The sequence below is a fragment of the Carcharhinus amblyrhynchos genome, chromosome 21 (genome assembly GCF_965287045.1).
Source record: "Carcharhinus amblyrhynchos chromosome 21, sCarAmb.v2.hapA, whole genome shotgun sequence".
Classification (NCBI taxonomy): domain Eukaryota; kingdom Metazoa; phylum Chordata; class Chondrichthyes; order Carcharhiniformes; family Carcharhinidae; genus Carcharhinus; species Carcharhinus amblyrhynchos.
Genome location: NC_137344.1, coordinates 23,050,636 through 23,073,465, shown reverse-complemented (window position 1 = coordinate 23,073,465; position 22,830 = coordinate 23,050,636). Strand labels below are relative to the sequence as shown.

The window sequence follows — 22,830 nt, the reverse complement described above, 5'->3', positions numbered from 1 at the left end:
TAGAAATTAGCAACTATCGCTGGCATGAGTGGGCAAGAGGAACAGTAATAATAATTCAATCTGCCTTCCCCTCATGTCCATGGCAGAACATTGATCCAATTTTCCCTTCAATTTCCCAATGATGTCTTTTTAAAAATTTGTTCTTTTATGGGATGTAGATCTCACAGGCATTTGTTTGTGGCCCCTGAACTAAATGGCTTGCTACACAGTTAGGAGGGCATTTAAGTCAATCACATTACTGTGGATCGAGAGTCCCATGTAGTCCAGATCAGATGAGGATGGCAAATTTATTCCCCCAAAGGATGTTAGTAAACCAGACCAGTTTTCACTACAATCAATAATTTCATGGTTACCATTACAGGGACTAAGTTTCAATTTCAGATTTTATTATTTAAATTCCACCAGCTGGCATGGTGGGATTTGAAACCATGTCCTTGAGTCTACAGGCTTCTTGCTTACTACACCAGCATCTCCTTAGTCTACTACAATCTGTGCTTTGTCAACTTTCTCTATTCAATCTGTCAAAACATTTAATAATGTTTTAAATGCAACCACTACATTTCATTGTGACCTTCTGTGCTTCATTTGAAGTAGGCTCTATATTTTAAGTCTCTTCTGAAAACTACAGAAACAAACTAAAATTGAAGAGGCAAATGGGTTTGATTTAACTATGAGAATAAGAAATAGAGACTTGGAGAGAAGTCTCAAAAATATTAAGAGTAGTAAAGTGTGGTACAAATATGCACTGTCTTACACTGTCTCCACTCACACTCTGCGCATATAAGAATTGATTAGCTGTAAAGACTCGCATTCTAATCAGTATTCTGTAAACTGTGTGTGCCTTTATATGCTCTGTCTGCGACCAGAACTGTCCACTCACCTGATGAAGGGGCAAACCCTGAAAGCTTGTGCGTTTACTATCAAATAAACCTGTTGGTTTAACCTGGTGTTGTGAGACTTCTTACTGTGTTTACCCCAGTCCAATGCTGGCATCTCCATATCACGTCTTATGCTGAACCTGACATTTGTAATATTAATGCATATTTGATGAGTTCCCAACCACATATCCATGCCATCACTTAAACCTCTGCAACATTGCCAGAGTTTCTCATAAAATCATAGAATTCCTACAATGCAGAAGGAGGCCATTTGGCCCATTGAGACAACAACCCCGCCCAGGCCCTATCTCCATAATCCTGCATATTACCCTGCTAATCCCACTAATATTAAGGGGCAATTTAGCATGACTAATCAACCTAACCTGCACATCTTTAGAGTGTGGGAGGAAACTGGAGCAGCCAGAGAATACCCACAGGGAGAATTTGCAAACTCCGCACGCTCACCTGAGACCGGAATTGTACCCGGGTCCCTGGCGCTGTGAGGCAGTGTGCCACCGTTAAAATTTTCTCACAGAATAGAATGCATACAGTACAGAAGGAGGCCATTCAGCTCATTGAGCTAGCACCAACAACAATCCCACCCAGGCCTTATTCCCACAACCACACCTTTACCCTAACTAGTCCCTCTGACATTAAGGGGCAAACGAGCATAGCGAATCAATTTAACCTGCATATCTTTGGACTGTGGGAGGAAACCGGAGCGCCCGGAGGAAACCCACACAGACACAGGGAGAATGTGCAGGCTCTGCACAGCCACCCAACTGGGAATTGAACCCGGGTCCCTGGTGCTCTGAGGCAGCAATGCTGACCAAAGTGCCACCCTGATTTTAATCGATAATACTCCTGTGAAGTGCTTTGGGACATGTTACGATGTTGCAATTATCTTATAATTTTGGTTAAAAAAACTTCACTTGGCACATCAAAGTTTTATCTGTATTCTCATTATATAACTGTAAAGATGTGAAATTCTGCTGACTGCGCACCAAACAGGGACAACAGCACAAACATAAACGTTTGGTTATTTTTATCCTGACAGAATTTTTATTTCATTACTTTTTTCTCATAAAACTCTGCACCACACACCATAAAATCAGGTTAAGCACATACCTGAAAAATTACTTCGGTAAAATTTTATTATGTTCCAAATTGTTTCTGATTAAGCTCAGCTCCATGGAGTAACTTATCCAGCTATGTCTGAACGAGTAAGCTGTTTAGAGCAAAATAACTTACCAAGAACATATACTCGAGTACTACCAGGTATTTTAACCACACAACTTTATATGAACTGGAATTTTTTTAAAATGCAATTTAGCTGCTTCCTAGTTAGATTGGGGTATTGTAGGAAGGTCCTCGGTAAATTTTAAAAAATTACAATCTTTCAAAGTATCACTATTAACCTTACACTCAAAAGATCCAGCTTATTATTGGAAGCCTGCTCAAAAGCCTCGAAGTAAGTGCAATTAGTAGAAGCTCCCAATGATGATTAATTCATGGTGGTGCATAGCTAATGTGTGAGCTTCTCACATGATGATTTTAAAATAAGAGATTACTGAAAGCTAAGCTCCATTGCGTTCCACACATTTTGTCCACAATACTGGGCAAACTACGCAGATAAAAAAGCCCAAGAGAGCAGGAACTCCAGGCTTAAACATGGAATGATGATTTCTAATTTAGGCATTTACAAAATTTTATTGCCATTGCTGGTGAGTAACAATCCAAAATGATGCTGAATTTAGAGAAAAATAAAGGAACTTTCTGCCTTCTTCATCTCTCTGCACTGTTTGGTTAAGAAATCTTCCCTGGCCATTATCTGTTCTGTTCTGTAACTGCCTGCTGGGGTAAATGAAGGGACTAGTTATTTAATTACTGTCCGTTCCATCCTTTCGTGGAACTGTTCTGATGAAGTGTTATTGACCTGAAATGCTCGCCAGAATTGTACTGCCCCGCCTGTCATGGGAATCAGAGCAGGTGAGGGGCAGACAGTGGCAAGGCCCGATGCCATTGGTTGGGATTTTCTGGTCTTGGGTCGAGTGAGGCCGTAAGATCCCCACCTGCTAACTCTGTTGTGCAGACATACTTGCTGAGTATTGTTAACATTGATGTAGAGATGCCGGCATTGGACTGGGGTAAACACAGTAAGAAGTCTCACAACACCAGGTTAAAGTCCAACCAGTTTATTTGATAGTAAAACCACAAACTTTCGGAAACGCTGTCCCTTCATCAGGTGTGTGGAAAGTTCTGAACTTTGTATTGCACTGTGTGTTGTTAACATTGCCAGGCAGGGGCCACCTCTAACAAGAAACAATGTAACATTTTCCTCTTGACATTCAAAAGGCATTACTATTGCCTAATACCCCTACTACCAATATTTTAGGGATTACCATTGACATAAATATAAATATATTTATATAAATATAGCTATATAAATAGCTTTATAAATACTGTGGCTACACGAGCAGGTCAGAGGGTGGGAATCCTGTGACGAGGAACTCACCTCCTGACTGCCCAGAGTCACAATCTACAAGGGCAGAAGTGTGATGGAATACTCTCCAGTTGCCTGGATGAGTACAACTCCAATAACACTCAAGAAGCTTGACATCATCAAAGGCAAAGCCGCCCATTTGGTTGGCATCCCATTTGCAAACATTCGCTGCCTCCATCGCTGACACACAGTGGCAGCAGTGTGTACCAAGATGCAGGAATTCACCAAGATTCCCTGGACAGCACCTTCCAAACCCACAACCATTTCCATCTAAAAAGACAAAGGCAGCAGATACATGGGAACACCACAACCTGGGAGGTTCCCTTCCAAGCCACTCATCATCCTGACTTGGAAATATATCACACCATTCCTTCACTGTCCCCAAGCCAGGACAGTAATGGTTCAAGAAGGGAACTCATTGCCACCTTCTTAAAGGCAGTTTGAGATGGAGAATAAATGCTAGCACAGCCAGTAAAGTTCAGATTCCCTTGAATTAATTAAAAAAAAACCTTCTGTTTGAATGATCAATTTCCAGCATTTACAGTATTTTGCTTTTCTGATGTACTTTGAGTGGTATATCATGGGTGTAAACTGATGGGATCGCATACATCTTCATAATAACTTAGATAATTAATAGCTGTCTGTATATTATGATAAAATGCTCAACATTTATTCAATTTTCCTTTGAAAAGATTAGAGCCAATTTCCATATTCTGGATTTTAAAGGATTCAGTTCTTTAACTTAATATTCTCTGTTATCCCCATGCGATTCCTGTCCGTTAGATGTAGCTGGATTAAAATTTTCAAACCGGTTAAGACATACATTGAATGGAGAACTCCTTTAAATCAATCAAAAAATTAATTTCCCCAGCTTTGTCTGCCCCAGGGGAAAGAGACTTGCTGTCCCACGTTATTGAGTGCCGGCAGCTCACATTAGTCAACTTGGTTCCCTCAGGCTGCTTTCCGTCCTTTGCCAGCTGCCACAAGAATAGTGGTGTCTCTCCTTTGCTTTCTGACACCGGGCCTTCCAGTCTCTATTTTGTTAGGCCATTAATGAGAAAAGATTGAGAAGAGCACCCAGGCTAATGAGTCTCAAGTTTCTACTTCATGTGAGTGTGTGTGAACTGAATCAGGTGCCAGCAGACAGCGGGAGAGAGGAATAGACATATAATTGCTTTCTGGAAAGAAGGTGCCAAAATCATCACACAGAAACCAAAAGGTTAACTGTGTCAAATTGAAGAAGCTGAACTTGTTTAACGTGGGAGTCAACACTTCATTTATCTGTAACATGTTTGATCATGGCTCAATCAAAAAGAAAAAAATGTAGAATTTTTGCTCCCTATTTAATTTCTTATACATATTCCCCTCCCACACCTTCCTTTTATATATTTTGCAACCAGAGGTATAACATTTTGAAGTCTGCCATCCAGTGAGGTGTCAGCTTTTCCAGTATAATCATATTCAAAGCGGACTTTCATTGTAACAATTTCACATTGTCAGATTTTATATGCATTGCACAGTACATTTAATATTGCAGCCAAACTAGAAAGAAAACTAAGGATGTACACATGCAGAAAGATTCTCAAAAGGGAATGAGTTGTTGATGAAAGAAGTTGAATATTATATGTGTTGTTCTTATGAAAATCACTTACTTGTTATCCTTTGAGCCCAAGGTGAATTTATTTGATAAACTAAGTATAATAAGCAAGCTGTACTTTCTTCCATTTCCTGTGATTTGTAAATTATTTTCTCCCACCTCATTAGATTTCATTATGCCACACAATATTCCCTGCCGAAGACTTCTATTCTCAAACATCTGTCAGTTTACCTCTATATGTTGGTGAAGGTGTGCTCTAAGGGTAGACCACTCTCTGGCTTCCACTCTCTTCCCTCGGCTTAATGACTTTCCCAAAAACCTAACCAAGGTTAAGGTTTTTCATTACGGGAATTGGGGATAACAGATATTTACCAATAAATGTACAAGATAATAATTCAGCTTAGTGGTCATTTGATGCCATGACTCTTCAATAAAGCCAAAACTGTTTATCAACTGAAAATTAAGATTCCAGTCCAGCCTTAAATCAATGAAAACTTGACTTCATATTTATTATGAATAATTTATTATTATTTGTTAACGTTTAGAAGTGCTGTGTGAAGGATTCTGAAGTGACATACAAGAGGTACGTCGGAGAAAGTTATTGAATGGTGGCATGAAGATGCAGGGTTATGGCTGATAATTTCAGCTTTTTTCTTCCTTTCCTTTTCTAGCAGATTATGCAAAAATAACCCTTACAAGTGATGTAGGTGATGAACTACTGTTCACTAACTGCGCTTCTTGGAAAAGAACTAGGGGCTCTTTTACACTCGCTTAATTTCTCAGTTTAATTTCTCTTCTGAAGAAATGGAACCTCAGACAATGCAGCACTCTTGAGGCTGACACTTCAGTGCAGTGCTCAACTCTGTGCTTAAGACCCTCGGGCAGGAATCAAACCTTTTGACTCAGAGGCAAGATTGCTACCACTGAGCCAGAGATGCCATCTAAACTGTATCACTGAGAATGAGAGAGTGAAGCCCGAAGCAGAGAAAAGAAACAAGAGACTAGTAAACATGATGTGAGATGCCGGTGTTGGACTGGGGTGGGCATAGTAAGAAATCTCACCACACCAAATTAAAGTCCAACAGGTTTATTTGGAATCACGACCTTTCAGAACACTGTTCCTTCATCAGGTGATGAAGGACTCATCTGAAGAAGGAGCGGTGCTCCGAAAGCTCGTGATACCAAATAAACCTGTTGGACTTTAACCTGGTGTTGTGCGACTTTTTACATAGACCAGTAGAGGAGGGAAATAAAAGCCAGCAGCAACATTTGTCAAGCAAGGGTAGACCAACAGCACTATTTGGAATGATGGTGCTGGTGAATGTAGTAGCATGCTGATAGGCACATAAAAGAAAAGAGAAAATCCAGCACTGGTGGTGCAAGGAAGGAATAAATGCTTAAGCTGGCTTTAGACAGAAGAGAGAGAAAGAAATCAACGCTGGTTCTTGGTTGAGAGTTAGCGTTTTTGGGGCTCTGTCAACTTTGTACTGGTTTTCCAGATACGCTTGGTCAGGTCTTTATAAAACTCTCTCAGATTAGAACAACATTAATGGATGATTCTCCTGTGCATCACAATTATTAAATACTTAACAACAAAGAACAAATGATATCTTTAGATGGGATGAACTTTGACTGTCGCAGATTTGTCTGAACAGCCCTTAAATACTAAACTGTTATGTCAGTCTGTGAAGATTTACTGCAAATTAAATTCTGCAGGAAGCTGACAGGATCATTTTAAATCTGGAGAGCAGCTCAGAGCTCTTTAAAATTCATAACTTAGTGAAGAGTACAAGGAACAGGCAGGAATTCTTCACCTCATTTTGTGCTTTGAGATTAGTAAGCCAAGGGCTAAAGTAAATGTCACAGCTACTGAACTGCAGTCAACCTAGTTGGTTAAAGAGCTAAAGTAATGCTGCATATATGCAATCAATTTGAAATTCAACATTATAGCCACACCATTACATTAATAAAATATTTGTATTGATTGCTACCTAGATCACTATTCTTACATTTCCAAAGGATTTCATTTGAAATACACACCATTGATTCTAAAGCCAGTTTTGTTGAAATCAGTTGACAAGAAAAACAAAATCCATGCAACGCGAAAAGAATATATATTCTCTCCACACCTTATTATTTTCTAGAGCATAGTGGCATCCTTCACTAATGATTAATTAAAAAAGAGCCGATATGTTTATTTTGGTACAACAATAGCTTCATATCTTTTCTTACTGAGAAAATCCCCTAGTTGCTGCACTCTACCGCCTGTTCGGGTACACCTAACCAGCATGTCTTGCTTCTAGTTTAAACTGGGTATTAGCAATGACAATTGTAGATGAAAGTATTTTACACATGTCTTTTCCAGTGTGTGGAAAAGAGGATAAAATGAAAGCTTTTACATCCTTACTTCATTACATTGCTCTTAAGTTTCCTGCCCATATAAGAAATTTTCACTATTACAATGAAAAGTAGTATATAAAAAAAACTAAGCACATTGCAATCCAATTCAAGTAAAAATAAATTATATAACACAAAAACAATGATGGAAGAAAGTAAATCATAAGCAGCATCTTCCAAACTCGTGGCCACTTCCATCTGGAAGGACAACAGCAGCAGATACATGGGAACAGCATCACCTGAAAGTTTTCCTCCGAGCCATTCACTATCCTGACTCGGAAATATATCTCCGTTGCTTCGCAGTCGTAGAAAGGGAATTCCAGGATTTTGACTGAAACGGCATTGTGGATCAAACCACAGCATGTGGACTGCAGCATTCAAAAAGGCAGCTCACCACCGCTTTCTCAAGGGCAACTAGGGATGGGCAATAAATGCTGGCCAGCCAGCAATGCCAATGTCCCATGTTTGAATAAAAAAACATTGAATGCTGTCTACTCAGACTTAATTTGTCATGCCAATTTTCAACCATTCTATTTACTCTAACACATTCTACACTAGTGCTGATTTTGGCAGCGGGCAAGGCATGGAGAATGGCATTTTCCATTGGCCTTGGATGGGATCATACGAAGCTCGGGCAGATGTGTCAGTAAAATTCTGCCCTGGGTCTCTCAGAAGGGGCATGTTTATTATTCTGCAAAGTAAACCTGGGATACAAATCTACTGAATAGACACTATAAGATCAAAACAAAATCACAATGGAAGTTAAATCTTCAAAACTCCTTTCTCTTATTCAGTCTATTTTACTCCCGTTTCATTTACGATTTAAACAATCAAAAAAGTCTGTGCAATTGGTTCATGAGGGAAAAAGAAAACTTGAAATAGGCAAAAAAGTACATTATAATCCTGTCCATCAAAAGAAATCTGAGATAGCTCACAAAAAATTAATTTTGTCAGCAAATGTAAATCAAAATGGTGCATAGATTCCTTTGGGAGTCAGAAACAGAGAATGCTGGAAAATCTCAGTAGGTCTCAGCTGCCACCGTGGAGAGAGAATAGAGCCAACATTTCAAGTCAGGATTATCCTTTGTCAAATGTTGGCTCTATTCTATCTCCACAGATGCTGTCAGGCCTGCTGAGATTTTCCAGCATTTTCTGTTTTTGTTTTAGATCCCAGCATGTGCAGTAATTCTTTTGGGACTATTTGCTCAATCCTTTCTGTCAATAGTTGTTTCACATCCTACCTATAGAGTGAAGTTCTTGGCTTAGGGTGAACTGATTTTTCATTATCCATAATTGCTAGCCTGCTGCTAAACTTCCTGTTCCATGCCTGTAACTTATCAGTGGGGAGCTGGCTACTTTAATGAACAGAACTCAGGGTTCTGAAATGCTTCATTGCACCACTTATTGATTTATAGTAAAACACCATGAATAGCAATGATTATTAAGAGGATTGTGTTGAATAGGAGCCTGCATGGAAACGTATGTTTGAAGCAAAAGGATAGGTACTATTTAAATTACTTGTGGATAACAGAAATCTCAGGTGAATTATTAATCTCCTGGTACAGACAGTATGACATTAACAATAAGATGATTATGTTCATGCAAATGCAATTTATGCAAAAAATTAAGAGATCATGAAGGTGATTTTGATAATTATGTTATAAAATACCATCTCTAAAAATCCCACTGTCAGTCAATATTTATGCATCATTTGGAAAATGGGAGATATTTTTTAGTTCCTCATCAAAGAATTACTATCTTGCAAGTGTAAATCAATTACAGAGATATTAATGCAACGTTGATTAATGAGGAATATCACCTATTGATAATGGATTCATTTCTGACTTTAGGTTCAGTCATGAATCCTTATATTAGGTGTCACTTGGCATTGACTTTTTCATTTTAAGATTTCATTCATCATATGGCATATTGATTAGGTTTGGCCTGAGGTGATATTTTATTGCAGGATTCTTGACACATGCTTGACACGAGCTTGTGCGTAACATACTGTGACTTTAGCATTTGTTTAGTGTGGCTGTTGTGCTGGTTTCATTCATCATTACACTTACTGATGGATTTTAGCTATTCACAAATTAGTTTCAGCTTCAATGTCACTTACTTTCCACCGTCAAGGTAATGGGCTGGCTGGTCTTGTTTTCTCCATTTTTGTCATTTACCGCCTGGACGTAGTATCTCCCAGTGTCAGGGGCCACTGTCGATAGGATGACGAGCGTGTTTTCCATAGTAATAGCTCTGTTGGGACAAATGGGGGATAAATTTAAAATGGGCAGACTTGCAAAAATTAAAATATTCTCATTTTGTCTTTTGAGACTGTTAGTTGTTTTCTTCCTGCACATAATGGTCTGGAATCACAGAGACATTGAGCTGGATTTTCATCCTGAAGCCAGGATGAGGTTTCCCAGCTTGCCTCAACATTCTTGAAGAAAGAGCAAGGATGGGATTTTCATTCTCAAGGGGCAAGTGTTAACTGCAGCAGGTGCTAACTACCGATGGGCCTGCCGTTCTTGGAAAGAGGTCAGAGGCAGTTAATGGGCTGCTAAATGGGCAGTTCAAGAGTCCCGCCTCAGTGCTCTAGGACTTTGCCCCAGTTGTAATAATGACAGTATAACAAAGAACAATCCTCTAGTCCCCTTCTCTACCTCAACACTCCCCATTCTGCAGCCATGCTAAATCATTCCACCTCATGCCCCTAAACTCCGTCATATCCTCCATGATAAATTATATCCCTCTACCTACCCCCCATGGTCCCTTATAACCTCCATGTGAATCTATGCCATTTTCTTTCCCATTCACGCATGAACCCTATAGAAATGATAGGATGTGTGGAAAGGTTTTTTAAAGAAGTCATTCATGTATTACTTTTGACTTTCTCAAAAAAACTCTTCAGCACAGTCCCACAAAAGTCTCTATCACCTAGACCATTTAATGTATTGGTCGAAGAAATTGCAAAGACTTGACATCTATTTATGTTCTACAAATAAACATTGTGCAGTAGACAGAATAGATCAGAGAACAAATACTGTCAATCAAGCAATGTTTTCCCTGCACGAAGCTGCTCCAACAATTTAATGGATGTCAGGACTCTCCGCTATTGAGATTTTTATAGGGCTGTAATGAAAGGAAATTTTTCAAGTTATGTATGAATGGTTTTTTAAAAATCTTTTTCATACATGCCATTGTTATGATAGGGTTTATTGGCTTGGTACAAAATATATAATTGGTGAATGTGGTATAGAGGTGCCACAACTTGGTATAGAGAGTACGAGGGATCAAAGGGGAGGTGGGTGGAGGGCCATAGCTTGGCATGAAGGCTACGAAGGGTCATGGAGGTAGGTGGATGGACACTTGTTGGCATGGAGGTCATGAAGTTCTGAACTTTTTCAAAAGGTTCCCTCGTCCAGAATATGGTTCATATCACCTCTGAGGAATCATGATCCATGCGTGCTTTAAAAGCTGGCATGATTCCATGAAAATTGTGGAGGTTAAACATTAAACACCTAACCACCTGCACCATGATTTATTTTCTGCCTGGGTCAGAATTTCTATCAAGTGCAAGGAAAGTATATCAGACTTATGGGTGCAGCTCCAACAACACTCAAGGAGCTTGACAGCATCCAGGACAAAGCAGTCAGCCTGATTGGCACCACATCGACAAACATCCACTCTCTCCACCACCGACGCTCAGTAGCAGCAGTGTGTACTGTCTACAAGATGCACTGCAGCAATTCATCAAGGATCCTTCGACAGCATCTTCCAAACCCACGACCACTTCCATCGAGAAGGACAAGGGTAGCAGATACATGGAAACAGCACCGCCTGCAAGTTCCCCTCCAAGTCACTCACTATCCTGACATGGAAATATATCACCATTCCTTCGCAGTTGCTGGGTCAAAATCCTGGAATTCCCTCCCTAATGGCATTGTGGGCCAAACCACAGCACATGGACTGCAGCAATTCAAGAAAGTAGCTCACCCATTACCTTTGCAAGGGCAACGAGGGATGGGCAATAAGTGCTGGCCAACCAGCGACGCCTACGTCCCATGAATGAATTAAAAAAATGTCCAAAATGTTATATCATTTCTCACTTAATTATTTATTTAGAATCTTAATTGTTTGTTGAGAATCTTGGCATATTTAAACACATTTGATATAAAACAAAAAAAATTTTATACCAATAAGATAGTGTTCTGATGAATGCTCTTGCATCTAGCTCATATAGAAATAGATCACCCACATGATGTGCTCACGATTAAAAGTTATATCATTGGGGAACATTTTATTTTGCTTCAGAACTTACCTGAACTTCTGTGGGTTGGTAGAATCAGATTGTTACTCCGTTCCTACTTTCTTACCTTGAAATTTTGTTGATGCTGTCTTACTTGTCCTCCGATTCAGGCCAGGTGAGAACAGTGCAGCACAATGTGCTCTGTGAGGCCTACTGCAGAATCAGACAAAGGAGGACAAGCCTCCTTATTATGCACCGGTTGCCATAGTTTAAAAGTCCTACCATTTTCAAGAAAGTTTGTCAGGTAATTGGCTAGAATTCAGGATGGGGTGCTGGTTAGGCCAAGGGTGCGAGTGCTGACCAGTCGGGCTGGGCCTGGGATAGTAGTGGTGGGAAATTCTCATGTGGTTGGAGGGGAGGGAGGGGAAAGAGGGGAGTTCCATAGATGGGTGGGGGGGGGGTTGGGGGTTGATTGTTCCATGGGGGGATGGGTGTCGAAGGTAGTAGTTTGGGGCTCAGGAGCAGGTCCTGTGAAGCCCGTACCTTGGACCTTCTGGGGTGGTGGGGTTTCCCCAGCACATCTTTGAGGTACCTTCGGTTATACAGTCCTGGAGTTCTCAAGTTGTATCCCACAGAAAGTTGGTAAGCAGGTGCAGCATGTAATAAAGAAGGGAAATGGGATGTTGGCATTTATTGCAAAGGGACTGGAGTATAAAAGAGAAATGTTGTTGCAATTGTATAGAATGTTGGTAAGACCACATCTGGAGCATTGTGTCCAGTTTTGGTCTCCTTATTTGAGGGAGGATGTGGTGGCATTGGAGACAGTTCAGAGAATGCTCACCAGATTGCTTCCAGGAATGAAATAGTTGAGGTATGAGAAGAATCACAGAGTCATAGAGATTTCCAGCACGGAAGCAGGCCCTTCAGCCCAACTTGTCCATGCTGTCCAGCTTTTACCACTAAGCTAGTTTCAATTGCCCCCATTTGGCCCAAATTCCTCTATGCCCATCTTATCCACGTAACTGTAGTTGTCTACGGTTAAACAGTATCAGCTTATACTCACTGGAGTTTAGAAGGCTGAGAGGGAATCTGATCGAGGAATATAAAATTTTAAAAGGGATTGATAAAGTAAACGTGGACCAAATGTTTTCTTTTATGGGGCAATTTCAAACAAGAGGTCACAGGTATAGGTTGAGAGGCATTAAATTTAAAACTGAGATGAGGAGGAACTACTTCTCGCAGAGGGTGGTGAATTTGTGGAACTCGCTGCCCCATAGTGTGGGGGAATCTGAATCATTGAATGCTTTCAAGAAGGAGATAGATAAGATATCTTTCTAATAAAAAAAGAAATAAGGGGGTATAGGGAACAGGTGGGGGGGGGGGTGGATTTGAAACCAGGGAGGGATCAGCCATGATCTGATTGAAAGGCAGAGCAGACTCAAAGGGCTGAATTTGGCCAATTCTGCTCCTAATTCCTATGTTCCCTCTATCCTTCGTGGCCATCATAACTGCAACAATAAATCAATTCCTCATTGCTAACCTGATAATACAAAAACAACTGTTTGGAACTGGTTCAACATCTTAGATGCTCATCTGCAGGAACATTTTATTCAATTGCTCCTGAAAATTAAATTGTGTGAAATGCTGATCGAGACTTAAATGATCATCCTAACTAATTTCACCTCAGTTAGCAGGATATTATAGTTAGCAGATCAGAGGAAGCTGCAGTATATGTGGCCTCAGGACAGAATGTCCCAATCAGCAGGTCACCGTAAATCACACAGCCATGGTATTTTATTCAGCTATGCTGCTCCTTTCCTTTTACGATACAGCTATCTTTTACATAATATTATAAATGTAATTAATGTTTATGAATGTAACTTAAATTAGCTGATCTCTCAATTTCGTAGAAATGTCAATCATTAGATGTAATTAGCTAACTCATGACAATGTTTATCTGAAATGCAGAATAATTTCGATACAAGAAAAGAGTTCTGCTGTATTTGGAAATGATGGTGTGAGTTTTTGAGATTGGAAGTGGTGGTGGGCAGGAGCTTGAGTAATTACTCGAAGACTAATTATCATTAAAAACTTCAATTTAATAATCTTTAATTGTCTTTTATAAATTCAGAAGAATTAGGCTCTTTAGAGCATTACAGCGACGTGAAGTGATTATCATCCCACTTACTTTAACTTGTTTATGATAGAATTTAAAATCAAACTACTATTAAACACAGGCTAAGCAAATTTAAAATGATTGTACACATTTTGCACCTCATCTAAATGTGACGGCACTTCCATGTTCATAAATTGCAACTAATGCAACATTTGCTGTTTCAGTGGCAATGGAGACCTATTTTTCATGAACCTTGCAAAGTATTGTTAGGTTCACTGGGTTCATTTCTGGGTGGCTACAAATGAGGCTCACATCATGTTAGTTGTACAGTATCCAAATACTACCCAATTGCTCTGTCTGGCATTCTTGTGCTGACTTTGTACAGTGGTCCTCAGTGTTTTCAATTGTGCTTTATGGAAAGCAGAACCCAGTGAGGTAAACTAAACAAGGAGAACAAAGCATTGAAGTTGGTGCACAGTTGCTCGGTGAACCAGCATTTTTATTAGCAGCGAGTAAAAGAATTCCTTAAATCCAAATTTCTCCATCATTAGTGAAGTTCCACAGGGCTCAGTGTTGGCCCCCTGCTGTTTGTGATATACATTAATGATTTGGAGTCAAATGTGGGTGGCATGATTTGGAAATTTGCAGATGACACCACAATCAGCTGTGTAGTCGATAGTGAGAGGAAACCTGTGGCCTCCACAATGATATCAATGTTTTGTTGGAGCGGATGGAAAAATGGCAAATGGAATTCAATTCAGTGGAATCAGGGGCGGCACGGTGGCACTGTGGTTAGCACTGCTGCCTCAAAGCGCCAGGGATCTGGGTTCAATTCCAACCTCAGGCCATTGTTTGTATGGAGTTTGCACATTCTCCCCATGTCTGCGTGGTTTCCTCTTGGTGCTCTAGTTTCCTCCCAGAGTCCAAAGATGTGCAGGTGAGGTTGATTGGCCATACTAAATTGTCCCTAGTCTGAGGGGGATTAGCAAAGGTAAATATATGGGTTTATGGGAATAGGGCCTGGGTGTGATCATGGTCGGTCCAGACTTGAAGGGCTCAGTGTCCTCCTTCTGCACTAAAGGAATTCTACGATTGTCTTTTATGATTGAGTATGAGATTATGCATTTTGAGAGAGCGAACAAAGGAAGGAAATACTCAATAAGCAGGAAGATATTATGAGGGCAGACAAAATTAGAGTGCTTGTCAAATGGTCCATTAATGAGTAGCACAGATGGATAAGGTGGTAAAGGTATATGGAATGCTTTCCTTTATTACACGAGGTACAGAATACCAAAGAAGGGATGTAATGCTGGAACTGTACAAAATGGTGGTAAGGCCACTGCTGAAGCTTTGCATACTGTTCTGGTCACCGCATTACAGGAAGGAGATAATTGCTCTGTAAAGAATGCACGAGAAGTTTATAAGAATGTTGCCAGGCCTGGAAAATTACAGTCATAAGGAAAAGAATATGAAGGCTGCATTTGGAATTCTTAGAACAGAAGAGGCTGAGGGATGATTTGACTGAGGTGTACTCAATCATGAGGGGCCTAAGTAGAGTCGAATCCCTACAGTGCAGAAGGAAACCATTCAGCCCATTGAGTTTGCACCAACCACAATTCCATCCAGGCCTTATCCCCGTAACTCACATATTTACCTTGCTAATCCCCTTGACATTAGGGTCAATTTAGCATGGCTGATCCACCTAACCCACACATCTTAGGACTGTGGGAGGAAAGCGGAGCAATCGGGAGGAAACCCATGCAGACACGGGAAGGATGACAGGGAAAACTTTGTTCCTCTAGCGATGAGGCCTTTCAGCAGGGGCTGATGTAAGGTGATTGGTAGAAAGATTAGAGGGAATGTTAGGACAAACTTTTTCACACAGAGGGTGGTAGGTGTTGGGAATTTGCTGCCTGGATTGGTGGTTGAGACAGAAACCCGCAGTTCATTTAAAAGATACTTGGATCTACACATGGAGTGCAGAAACCTGTGAAGCTATGGACTGAATGCTGGATGATGGGATTGAGTAGGTAGCTAGTTTTTTTCTCAGCTAGCGTGATGCTGAATGGCCTCTTTCTGTGCCATAACATTTCTTCGGTTCTGTTAGGTTATTGATGTCACATCAGCATATTAAATGGCCCTGACCAATGTTAAACTTGATATTCGATCTACATTTTCTTCTGTGGGAATAAAATTTAAAGTTTATTTCTTAGTGTCACAAGTGAGTTTACATTAACACTGCAATGAAGTTACTGTGGAAATCCCCTAGTTGCTACACTCCGGCATCTGTTTGGGTACACTGAGGGAGAATTTAGTATGACCAATGCACCTAACCAGCATGTCTTTCAAATTGTGGGAGGAAACCAGAGCATCCAGAGGAAACCCACGTAGACAAGGGAGAACGTACAGATTCCGCACAGACAGTGACACAAGCTGGGAATCGAACCCTGGTCCCTAGCGCTATGAGGCAGCAGTGCTAACACTGTGCCAGGGATAAAAATAGCACATCTTCTATGAAGCATCCACCCACTTTTTTGCATGTCCTTTGTCAACAAGTTGCGCCAGTTCTGTCGAAGCACAGTCAACTGCTTCATTCAGAAAATTACAAGCATGGAGAAAGCAAACAAGAATGCATCTGTAAAGGACATGTCAGATTGATACCAGGTCTCTGGCTGGACCTCTTCACAGATCAATATTTGTGGCACACTACATTGTGTTTGACACTTGACACATTTCAGCAGAGATTCTTATATTGTCACTGGATGGAAATTTCCATTTTCCAGCTTGATAATGCCACACACATGCGCACGCGCATGCACACGCGCGCACACACACAATTGCAAGGATACATCAGCACAAAGTTGAGTAACGTTAAACAAAGCACTCAGTGCTGCATGAAGTATTGAATAATGTGGCCTGAATGTAACTGCTGACACTTAGGACAGCAACGCTTGTCTCAGACTTTTCATGGTAAAATGACAGCTTAACAAAGATAGATGTCTGCAACCGCCTGATAACTTTAATGTTAAATCCTTTTTGTCATGTTGCAGCTCTTCCTCTCTCTATTGAGTGCAGTCCTGATAAGACTTAACAGTCTCAGTTTAACTGCGCAAAAAAATTAATTTGCCCAGAATGTGAATGCCTTTATTAAAATTCTGTGTTTAGGACACCACGACAGTTGATGCCACTTTTCAAATTACCAACTGAATTCTAGTCAGAATTATCTGAGACTTTTTCCATTAAACTTCTATGAATATTAATTCAGTGCAATGTTACAGTATAAATGCATTTAATGAAATCTTTGAGTTTTCACATACTTTTTTTATTATTTCTTCATTCACGGGTTAGCCCAGAATTCGTTGCCTATTCCAAATTGCTCTTGAAGAGATGATGTTGCGCCACCTTCTTGAACCGCTGTTGTCTATGTTGTGTGGTGCTTTCACAGTGCTGTTTGGAAGGGAGTTCCAGGATTTTGACTTGGTAATAGTGAAGGAACAGTGATACGATTCTACTTTGGGATACTGAGGGGAATCTGCATATGGTGGTGTTCCCAGGTACATGCTGACCTTCTAGGTGGTAAAGATCGTGGGTTTAGAATGTGTTGCTTAAGGTGCCTTGTTGAATTGCTGCGGTGCATCATTGATGGAGGGACTGAATGTTGAAGGTGGTGGATGGCATGCCAAAGAAGTGGATTGCTTTATCTTGGATGTTGTTGTACTTCTTCAGTGCTGTTGGAGCTGCACCCATCCGTGCAAGTGGAGAGTATTCCATCACACTCTGGACCTTTGCCTTGTGGCTGGTGACAGGCTCTGGGAGTCAGAAGGTGAATTACTGTCCACAGAATTCTCAGCTTCTGACCTGGAGCACAACATTTATATGGCTGGCCCGATTGGGGGCTGAATAATAGAGAAAATAACTTCCAGGATGAGGGAGAAGAAAAACTAAAAGCAGCAGTTAATAATGACATAGAAAGGTGTTCACGGTGATGATATTGAATAAAATGTAACTCAATGGTAAACAGCACTTTTACAAAATCTCTGTTGGTTGGTCAGATAACCTGCTTAACCTTCATCTGCCTAAAGGATTGGTTTGAATCTTGTGCCTCAATGTTTTCCCACTTGCTATTCTGCTGCAAACATTGTCTTTCAATGGCATTTGGCTCTATGGAAAGCAGCAGCCCAATGGTACCTGACACAAGACTTTATTTGAATATGACTACAATCAATATATTTGATAGTGGACATATCAAAGTTCAATCTGATCCTGTTTTCATCTCAGGCACTAGCATCCCTACAGTGCAGAAGAAAGCCATTCGGCCCATCAAGTCTGCATCGACCACAATTCCACCCAGACCCTATTTCTGTAACCTCACATATTTACCCTGCTAATCCCCCTGATACTAGTGTCAATTTAGCATGACCAATCAACCAAACCCACACATGTTTGGACTGTGGGACGAAATCGGAGCACTAGAGGAGACCCACGCAGACAAAGGGAGAATGTGCAAACTCCACACAGACAGTGACCGAGGTTGGTATTGAACCCGAGTCCCTAGCACGGTAAGGCACCAGTGCATTCCACTGTGCCACTGTCCCACCACTGTCATGAACTTTCCAGTGGAGGTCAATGGATTTTCTAACCACTGTGGACTGTGTTTTTTTCCCCTTTTCCCTCCCTATCCACCATCACTGTGCATCACTCCCATTTAGTTAACTCACTCGATCAAGGTGCTTGTCTGTGGGATTCAGCAGCACAGCAGGTAATATATGTCATCAAGTCATCAGGATTCATTCCATAGCATCTCCTTGTTGTACATTATATATATTCATGGATCATTCTATTTCCAGTAATAAATTATATAGATCCTGGGGCTGATTTTCCAAAAAAATTCCAAATGTCATAACTCCTCCGAAAAGGGGAGTGTACCGCACAGTTTATTGGGCAGATTCAGCACTGCAATCTTTCCACACTCTGGCCATGATCTTATCGAGAGTTCACGTCCCACTGCTGCTGCAGGCGAAGGAGAATTTTGGCACTCACAAATCTCTGTTCAGTGCAGCAGAACCAGAAAATCCCACCGGTATGAACGGCCAGAAGATTCTGTCCACTGTCAATTTTGATGACAGCAGGGAGGTTTGCGCCAGGCAGGAAGGGGATGGAGCCTCAGTAAGGTGGTGAAGCCGGCTGCAGGGTGCTCTGGCTTTATTGCAAAATGTACTCTTATTTCCCAGTGGGAGACCTTCTTCCACTGCCTCCCCACCCCCCATGGACATCAACCCCTCACCCCCCCCCCCCCCCCCCCCAACCACAACATGGATGACACTGGGACTCCCCTGATAAGTCCCCTGGCAGACCTCCTCTGTCCCCCGCCCCTGCATGCCACCACCATGCTGAATACCCCTCTGCACACCCTCCCTTTCCAAAGCACCCCCCCCATAGGCCTACTTTGTAGAGCTCCCCGCCCTTCCAGCTTGCCTAACCCCCTCCTTTGCCCGACCATCCCTTTGCACAGGCGTTCCCCGCATATGCCCCCCTTATCTTTGTACATGTCCCCTTATCATGGCCCCACCCCCCATTCAAGCCACACTCCCACTTGGGCACGAAGCTGATCTCACCGGCAAAATTGCGCCGGGCGGGAGGGTAGAAAAGCGGCTCACGCCCGGTGTGAATGGGTTTTTTGATCCTTGCCCGCGAATGTATCGGTTTGCCATGCCAATCAACTGGCATAGCAAGCTGGTTAGATTGCACCCTTTGTGTTACTGCAACACACAGACAGCAAGTAAAATCAGCCTGTGCACATATTAGCCAGTGTAAATGAGATCCTAACATTCAGAGTATAGCATTATTTCTCAATGTACATTAGGGAGCAACGACATTCTGCCAGAGACTTCCTGTAAAATCACAGGGCTGACTGGGAATGGTCATGCCCAGCAAGCTGCAGCATTAACTGTTCTTCAATTGCTGGGCCACGCTTTCTGGGAATGGCTTTGGTGGTTCTCCGGGTGCAGATTTAACTCAATTCAACATCATCTCCAGCAAACAGAATGCTCAACTCTCTCATTTTAATAACTATGAATGCATTCTTACTCCTGCCCAAAATGCAGATACAATCTACAGAGGTCAGGTTATAAAATAAAACAACGAAAGCAAAGCAAAGAAATCAAATGATCCGTGATCACTGTGGAAACAGTGTTCATTTCCTTTTCAACTGTGGTGAAGGAAACTGGATGGAAGAATTGTGCATTGTGCAGAAGAGAATATCCACTGTACCCAACATCTGTAATACATATACACCTTTGAAAGGTACATATTTATTACATACGTACTTAGTTTCAGGAGATTTAAATGCGAGCCTATTTTGAAGTTATCAGTTCATGCATATTGAAAAGCCAGTGGTTTAAAAACATACTTAAGTCCATATCGTAAAAATCTGCCAGGCTACTTATTACCTGAATGGATACGAATGCAAAAGATAATATAAATAAGAATGCTGAACCATCGGAAGGAAAACTCATTAAAACAGGATATCGATAGCAAATGCAGCAACTATGCAATTCAAAATTCTAAAATTCAACATCATACAAAAATATAATTGAGAGGGAAAACACAAGTTCAGATATTCAACATACATCAGGAACAAATGAAGCAGGGATGTCATGGAAAGCTATTAGCCACTGCCGTTTGGAATTCTACCCAGTGATCTTCTGGAAAGTATCTGGCAGGGGAATTGATGATAATGAAACAATGAGGCACAAATGTATGATTTTATATATAAAGAAATAGTTTTGCAGTACTTGCACGCAATGTGTTAGGGAGCAAGAGATAGTACCATACTTCTCTTCCATCTCCTTAGAGGGACTATAAACAGCAATTGTTTTACTACCATGCATTTTTATGAACCTCAATTAATCCATATTTTCTACTACAGATGCCGGAACCTAAATAATATTCTTTTGTTATACAATGGTTTCTGTTGAATAATCAAGACAAATGATCTGGATTTACAGTAACCTAGTTAATCCAAAAATATATATATTTAGTTACATGTTAATATTTCCTACTCTTTCTCCCATCCCAGGGGTGGAGGAGAGAGCAGCTGTTTTTAAATAATTAATTTACATTTATAAAGTGTTTCACCATTAGTACTGATTTTAAAAACTACACAATTACCAAAGATTATCATTAACATGCTTTCCACTTGTCTTGACAGTGTGAGGGAGTTGAATTAACATAAACAATTGAAGTTGAGGCACAGCTGGGTTAATGACTGCACCTCACTGAATATTATGCAGCTCTCTCGCACTGACAGGCTCAGTAACCTGTCCTAATAATGCCACCAGCATTCAAACAGAAGAAGGCATGAGCTAGACTTGAGCTTTGCGTGCGTTGAAATTGGACCCAATTAAAACAGACATAACCAAAAGATTGAAAATGCATCGAACCTAGCCTCCCCCTTTTTTTAATATCAAAGTGAGGACATTATTTAATGTAACATTAATGTAGCTTCAAATTCAAATATATAACATCAAGGTCATCTTGTTAAAACTTACATGCGACTGCTGGGTGAGATTTTCCGGCCATCTCTGAACCACGTGACTTGGGGTCGGGGGAAGGTAGAAATTCTAGGTGCCTTGACAACAGCAGCATTTCCCTGGGATACACTTAGATATTTTTCACCATTCTCGAAGTTTGCCATATCTAAAAAAACAGCAGTATTTATAAACAGTATGGTTCAGATATTCTGCTCTGTGCTGTATATTCTGCAATTCAATGCAAAAATCATTGAAGCCTTGGCATTTTTTGGGTATAACTTCAAGAAGAACAATAGTCTGGACATTTCTGTGCATTGTAATATGGAGTGAGAAAACAAGTGGGCATATGCAATGACTTAGGATCACAGGGTAGTTTGAAATGCCTGATATCAGTGAGTGTTCATGTTGGGTTGGTGATCCCAGGTATGAGGAAGTGTAAAAAGTGCCAAAAGTATTTCAACTGGAAGGGGGAGGTGGGGGAGGGAATAAATGGCAGAGAATAGTTCTTATTTGCTGCCACATCTCATGAAATCTGGTTGTAATGACTTTAATCAGGCAATTTAAGGTGGTACGGTGGCACAGTGGTTAGTACTGCTGCTTCAGAGTGCCAGGAACCCAGGTTTGATTCCCATTTTCTCACTGTCTGTGTGGTGTTTGCACATTCTCCCTGTGTCTGCACGTGTTTGCTTCAGTTTCCTCCCAAGTCCAAAGATGTGCAGGTTAGGTGGATTGGTCATGTTAAACTGCCCCTTAGTGTTAGGGGGACGAGCTAAGGCAAATGCAAGGGGTTATAGGAATAGGGCCTGGGTGGGATTGTGGTCGGTGCAGACTCAATGGGCCGAATGGCTCCCTTCTGCACTGTAGAGATTCTATGATTCTATGAATTGAGTTTGGCCTCAGAATATGGACTCGCCAAATTGATAGGCCAATCAGGGAGCCTCTTGCTTTGTACTTACTTAGGGGCGTCAGTTCTTCTGGGACACCTAATATAGACCGCTGACTGACAGTGCTCTGTATGCTGTTGTCAGACTTGTAAATAAAGGGATTTTGGTGAAGGGATCACTGCCTCTGAGGGCTTATTACACCGGTTTTGAAATAACACTGCTGAAAGCATTGAAGCATGACTGCCATCATCTTTAACATGGTTGATGCAAACATCATGCCAGAAAGACATTCAAAAAATTAGGAGTTTTACATTCACCAAAAATCAAATAAACTGCACTGGAGGTTTAGCCCAGAGGATGCTCACAATATATGTGGCAGGAACATATTCCCTTTAAGTGTACAAAATGGATTACTTTGGAAATTTACAAGATAGTCACTAAATTAGGAATTTTATTGAGGATTTGTTCTTTCTCATCAGCCAGATTGCATTTCATAATAGACCACTGACTTTTTTTGTTGAATAAACTTATAGCATAATTCCTGTTCCGCTTTTCTTGAATACTGATCACCCTTGCCAGGCACTACCTACAGCCGAAACAGCACACAAGTAAGCCACCGGTGAACTGAACTTTACAAAGGGTGCTCTAACCATACCCAACAATCCTTCTTCAGTTGT

General features: G+C 41.0%; 1 protein-coding gene across 3 annotated transcripts in view; it reads right to left on the bottom strand.

The window, feature by feature from the left end:
- The window catches only part of sdk2b (sidekick cell adhesion molecule 2b), a 966,819-nt gene that overhangs the window by 354,605 nt on the left and 589,384 nt on the right, over positions 1-22,830 (bottom strand). For all 3 annotated transcript variants that reach the window (XM_080208817.1, XM_080208815.1, XM_080208816.1), the window contains exons 4-5: positions 21,288-21,435; positions 9,495-9,628 (exon numbers count right to left, since the gene is read on the bottom strand). In XM_080208817.1, the coding sequence (XP_080064943.1) occupies positions 9,495-9,628; positions 21,288-21,435 (282 nt within the window). The remainder of the gene's footprint in view (positions 1-9,494; positions 9,629-21,287; positions 21,436-22,830) is intronic.